Raw genomic sequence first — 5,753 nt, forward strand, 5'->3', positions numbered from 1 at the left:
AATACAGACTAACACGGCTGTTACTCTGAAACCTGTCACTTACAACAGTTTAAGTTTTGTTTTCCCACATCTTCAAAAAGGATCTAACACTCCTTTCCCCTCAAGGCTCTGAAAGGCGTAAATAATGCTCCCAGAAAGGCTCGGAGATCCTTAAAGGAGCTACAGAACTTTGGACATTGTGTCAGCACACGGTACGTTGCTTTGATTTACTGTAGAGGAGGACACTCCTGTCCTAGTGTGACAGCAAATACAAGATTAAGGAAGCAAAAAGGTTATTGTTCAGCATTTATTTCTTTTTTTTTTTTTTGTTCCCACCACAGGGTGAAGAAACCTGAAAGTTACAAAGGTCCAAGTCACATTTCACGAGACAGATGGAAATAAGAAAACAAGTTTAAATATCATGCCCATTCTAGATATAAAGGAAAAAAAGAAATCAAATAATGAAAAATATAGTGTAGCGTGATCTTTTGCAGATATATTTTTACAAACCGAAGACCAAAAGCTCCTTATGTTATGCCTAAATCTACTTAAGTTTTGTGTATAAAACCAGACATTTCAAAAATGTTTCCCCCTTGTTTTATATATTTTTTTTTGCAATTCTGAAAAAAAAGTTTACAAAAACAAAACAAAAAAATCCAAGTCTTGTAAATTTCTCAAATTTTTTTTTGCTTGTACATTATGAACAAACGGATTCAACTCTCCTGATCGCTTACATCTTGCTAAGATAGGTTTATAACATCTCCCCGTGTCCTAGCCACTACAAACAGGAGTAGGAAAAAAAAAACAAACCTAGAGTCTACTCTAATACACTGTGAGAGCAGATATCAGCCGCCAGTGAGTTAAGCCCGCTCGCCGCGGATACGACGCGCCAGCTGGATGTCTTTTGGCATGATGGTGACTCTTTTGGCGTGGATTGCACACAAGTTGGTGTCTTCAAAGAGACCCACGAGATAAGCCTCACTGGCTTCCTACCAAGGAAAAACCACAACAGAAGTAACAGCTCTATTTGTTTCGCAACAGTCTCTTTCGGAGGCATCCAAATGCTCCCATTGTACAGAGGGCCAGATTTTTCCTACTGCTCCGTGACGTTTACTTGGCCATTTATTCTGATGTCTAAAGGGGGGCTGAGCGCTCTTGAAAAACTGACCCTACAGGCTTAGCACCTACCCAGCTCCGTGTGCATCAAGGGCTTCCCAAGTGTCAGCTGAACCCCATTTGGCAGGTGAGGAAACCAATTCAGAGATCCCAAATTCGTGCCCCACCCATCTACACTAGCAAGCAGCACAGTCTCAAACGTGGCAGCTCTTTCTAATGCTATGTGCTCAATACCCCCACGCCAGCAGCTTTGAGACATGGATGCTTTCCCCTGCCACGAGTGAGTGGAATGACAGAGAAGCTGAGCACTGCAGCAGTCACTGATGTCAGTGTCTCTCCTCTGCCTGTAAAAACACACACACACCCCCCCACCCACCCCCACTGGGATGCAGTGGCCCCTCGGGGCGAAAGCAGTAATCTGTGGACATCAACAGTGAATTTAGATTCTACATTCTGAAGCCAGAGGCTCTGAGCAGCAGAGGTATGTTCTGCAGATGCCTCCATCTCTAGTTTCCACAGATTTGATGAGTGCAAAGCAGGTCGGGCTCACTCTTTGGAAGGTACTTCCCCACTGTCTGGGGGCAAGTTAGACAAGTTTGTCTCTCTTCCCCGCCGGGGAGACAGAAGGAAAGTCGCCTACCTGCAGGGCTCCAATGGCCGCGCTCTGGAACCGCAGATCCGTCTTGAAGTCCTGAGCGATTTCACGGACGAGACGCTGGAAAGGGAGCTTGCGAATCAGCAGCTCGGTGGATTTCTGGTACCGCCGGATCTCTCGAAGGGCCACAGTGCCAGGCCTGGAAGAGATTTCAAAGACATAACCTGAAGGGCTCCGAATTTAACCCCAATGATCCCAACCACACTCAGACATCAGAGTCCCAAGGACAGCAGACAGAACTCCCTTCTCCTCTGCAAGTGTCTCAGCTGTACACACACACACACACAGTGCATAGAAGAAGCTTGCCCTGCCACAGTCTCTGGGGACAAAGAGGACTCCATGGTTGTTAAGCTGGCCTATTTCACTGCTGTCAATTTCACAAACTTTCCTGTTACAAAATAAAGTGCAGTATTTAAAGGGAATCAACAAAAGTTGACAGCCCCTAATATTAGGCCACTGGTAGATCTAAGCTTTTTTTCTTTTTAAGTGGCTTTTTAAGTACTTTAGCAGCTCCTTCCAAACAAGGACTGGAACAATGATGACATCTCAACCGCTGGGCAGGAGCCCTATCAAACATGGGTTGCTGAGCTGGCTACAAGCACCTTTGTATGCACGCGTTTGTCCCTTACGCTTCTGTTCTAATAAGCCAGCCGAGAGGATAATATTTTATAAAACTACTCACTACAAACCATTATTTATTATTTCTAACTACAGTAGCCGCTCGGAACCCTGATCTCAGTCGAGGCCTCTCTGGGCTCAGCCCCGTACGCACCCATCGTGAGAAACTGTCCCTGCTCTGAAGAGCTTACATGCTAAGTAGATGAGACTGGCAAAGGATGAGTGTGGAAACTGAGGCACAGAGAAGGGAAACGACTTCCCCAAGACCACACCAGCAGGTCAGTGGCATGGCTGGCAGAGAGAACTCCAGCTCAGGCGTCTGAATCCCTAACTACTAGCCCATGTTCCCTCAGACATAGTACATAAGAATTAAGGCTATGACATATCACGTTATTTATTTCTCATAATGGCAAACCGCAAAACTCCCCTTTACGTCTCCCATGCATACCAGCAGAGAAAGCGTGACTCCAAGTACCTGTAACGATGAGGTTTCTTCACTCCCCCAGTGGAAGGCGCACTTTTCCTGGCTGCTTTAGTGGCCAGTTGTTTCCGGGGGGCTTTCCCACCAGTGGATTTACGAGCAGTCTGCTTGGTACGGGCCATTCTGGACGGTCTTTAGTGCGGAAGAAATCTGCAGGGAAAAAGGGGGAAGAAATCAGTTTAACCTTTTCAAGAACAGTTTGACCTGGGGTCGCGTCCCATCACTCCCTGTGTGACCTACAAGTCACTAAGCCAATGTGGTTCCCTACTGGTAAAATGGAGCTAGTCACACTGCCCTGCCTTCCCGGGTGTTGGGAGGAGGAATCTCTTGATGACTGTGAGACGCTCAGATACTATGGAAACCCTAGAGGTCGTCATATAAATGTTTAGGAACATTTCCGGCACTATATGGGAGAAAAAAAAAAAAAAAAAAGTGTACTAGAAAATCCCTGAAAAGCTTTTGTTAGTTCCACAACTGCTCACTCAGAATTACTTCATTTATAACAGTGCCCGACTAGAGTGTCACAGATGAACCTGTGTTTTGTTTCTGCTGTAATATAAAATGATCATTTCAGTCAGTAACCTGATTTGCCCAGCATGGAAGAGGAGGAGAACTGTTGTCTTCCCAGCTCTGGAGGAGGATGGGGTCTAGTGCTTAGGACTAGGAGCTAGGACTCCAGGGTTCTAGTCTCAGCTTGGGAAGGCAGCAGGATCCAGTAATTACATTAGGAAGTAGGTCTGGGAGCCAGGACTCCTCCTGGGTTCTAGTCCCAGGTCTGGCAAAGGACTATGGTCTAGTGGATTAAAGCAGGAGTGATTTACAGTCAGGACTCCTGGGTTCTTTTCCTCTCCGCCCTCTGCAGTTGCCAGTTTTTGCACAGACCCACATGTGATATTTCCCAACAGTGAGAAAAAGTCACCGATTTCCCCCCTGAGGTTCCCCACTGATCACTGGCGCCAGCTGGGGGGGGGGAGGAAGGAACCTGCTGCCCCGATCGCTCAGAAACAGGGCAGGGAGATGTGGGGTTGGGGAAGTGAAGGCAGTGGAGGGAGCCAGCTAGGAACAGCGTGAGTGAGAGTCTGGAAAAGGGATTGTTGTGGGGAGGAGAGTGGGGAGGGTCACCCTGGCTGGAAGCTGGGGGGAAAGGTTGCAAAAAGCAAGGGGCCTTCAACCCTTCATGGAGCGGAGGCTGCTCTGGGCCCAAAATGAGCGAGAGAGATCTGGCCTCAGAGCCGGCTCCATGCCACGTGAGACCCCGCCGAGGCGCTGGTTCCACATGAGCACCATCACATTGGGCACCAGGCCGAAGTCACTGTCATCGTGGCAACCAGGCGCCATGGCGATCGTGGCAAGAACAGCAACCCCACACCAAATTGTGCCATGGCATCCCACCTCCATGGCCAATACGCAGCCCCTGCAGAGCCACCAGAGTCTGCTTTAAAGAGAACCCAGGAGTCCCAGCTCCCAGTCCCCGCCCCAGTTGGCCCCCTCTACCCACATAAAGTGTTATTTTTAAAGAAAGACTACACGTTCCAGAAGCCTTTGCGCCAAGTCTGGGTTTGATTAGCTAACTAGTGTCAGGTGACCTTCCCCAGGCTAACCGAGGCTTTCTCCCGATTGGCCAGCGTCGCCAGCCAACCGGTATGTAACCTGACAAGAAAGGGGGTAGAGCCGCGAAGCCTCCTCGGTGATTGACGCGGCTCATGACCAATCGACCTCGGGGCTGCCTCAGGGGCTTCCAGCCAATCAGCGCGGCCACCGTGCTCTCGCATCGCCCGACCAATGAGCTGCAGGATACAGACGGAAGGCGGGACTTACTTGGTGGAAGGGGCTCCTCAGACGATCTCGGTTTCTACTCACCCCCCCCCTTTTTTCGGACGAGGGGGGAGGGGGAAGCCCGGGTACGGTGGTGTCTCGCGCCTCCTTATTACCTGTGTGTGTGGCTCGCGCCCCTCGCAGCAGCGACCGTTGGAGCCGTTGGGAGTCCCGCGCCGGCGCTCGCGCTGCTCTCGCTCCCTTCCCGCCTTTCCCGCCAGCCCCAGCAGAAAATGGCGGGTTCCCCGGCTGGGCTATTTAACCATCATGCAATGGGGCAGAGGGGAGGGGTGGGGAGGTCAGCTGAGGTGAACCAGGCTGTGTAGGCGCCATCTTGTAAGCGCCACCCAGGCTGCCCCTGCCTCCCTCCCAGTCACAGGGCTGGCAAGGGGGAGCCTTCATTTAACCACACACCCTACTGCATTTTATGCCCCTTGCGTGAGTTACGTTAAGACCTCCCTCGAGTCAGGCTAAACCCTTGGCGTGCGTCATGCCAACCTTGCCTACATGTAATGTAAAATCCCTGGCACAGAGTCATGCCAGGTGCCCCCCCCATGTGCATCACACCAACCCATGCCTATGTGTGACACGGCAAAGCCCTGGAACGCGTCACGCCAACCTCGCCTACATGTAACACAGTAGACCTCTGTTACAAGTCATGCCAAGCGCCCCCCAGTGTGCATCTTGCCAACCTTGCCTACATGTAACATGCGAAACCCCGGCACATATCACACCAAGTGCCTCCCCCATGTGTGTCATGCCAACCTTCCCTACATGTAACATGCCAACCCCTCCCCCGCATATTCACACCAACCGTTCCAATATATACCATGTCAAGGCCCTTGCAGAAGCTTTGGCAACTCCTTCCAGTGCACAAATTATATCAAGCCCTTTGCACTAGTCATATGAACCTCCCAGTATAAGCCATGCCAAGTCATGCCTACTAGCCACATATGTCACTATAAAACCCTCACACGACTCCACAACCTCCCTGGGTCACTTACTCCGGTGCCTAAGAAAGTTTGCCCTAGTATCCAATGTGACTCTCCCTTGCTACAAATTAAACCAATTACTTCTTGTGCTACCCTC

The 5,753-nt window shown here is 50.1% G+C and overlaps 1 protein-coding gene across 4 annotated transcripts; it reads right to left on the reverse strand.

The window, feature by feature from the left end:
* Positions 1 to 272: 272 nt before the first annotated feature.
* On the reverse strand, positions 273 to 4,938 carry LOC102933066 (histone H3.3A). Of its 4 annotated transcripts, XM_043534271.1 has the most exons (5): positions 4,781 to 4,934; positions 4,500 to 4,636; positions 2,844 to 2,999; positions 1,736 to 1,889; positions 273 to 968 (listed from the first exon to the last, which is right to left on the reverse strand). In XM_043534271.1, the coding sequence occupies exons 3-5, from the start codon at positions 2,969 to 2,971 to the stop codon at positions 840 to 842; spliced, it is 411 nt and encodes a 136-aa protein (XP_043390206.1). In that variant the 5' UTR covers positions 2,972 to 2,999; positions 4,500 to 4,636; positions 4,781 to 4,934; the 3' UTR covers positions 273 to 839. The 4 variants fall into 4 exon arrangements, with proteins under 4 accessions (XP_043390206.1, XP_007067371.1, XP_043390205.1 ...); XM_007067309.4 differs by lacking the exon at positions 4,500 to 4,636 and having other exon boundaries at positions 4,781 to 4,938; XM_043534270.1 differs by having other exon boundaries at positions 2,844 to 4,636.
* Positions 4,939 to 5,753: the final 815 nt, after the last annotated feature.

This window comes from Chelonia mydas, chromosome 23 (genome assembly GCF_015237465.2).
Source record: "Chelonia mydas isolate rCheMyd1 chromosome 23, rCheMyd1.pri.v2, whole genome shotgun sequence".
Classification (NCBI taxonomy): domain Eukaryota; kingdom Metazoa; phylum Chordata; order Testudines; family Cheloniidae; genus Chelonia; species Chelonia mydas.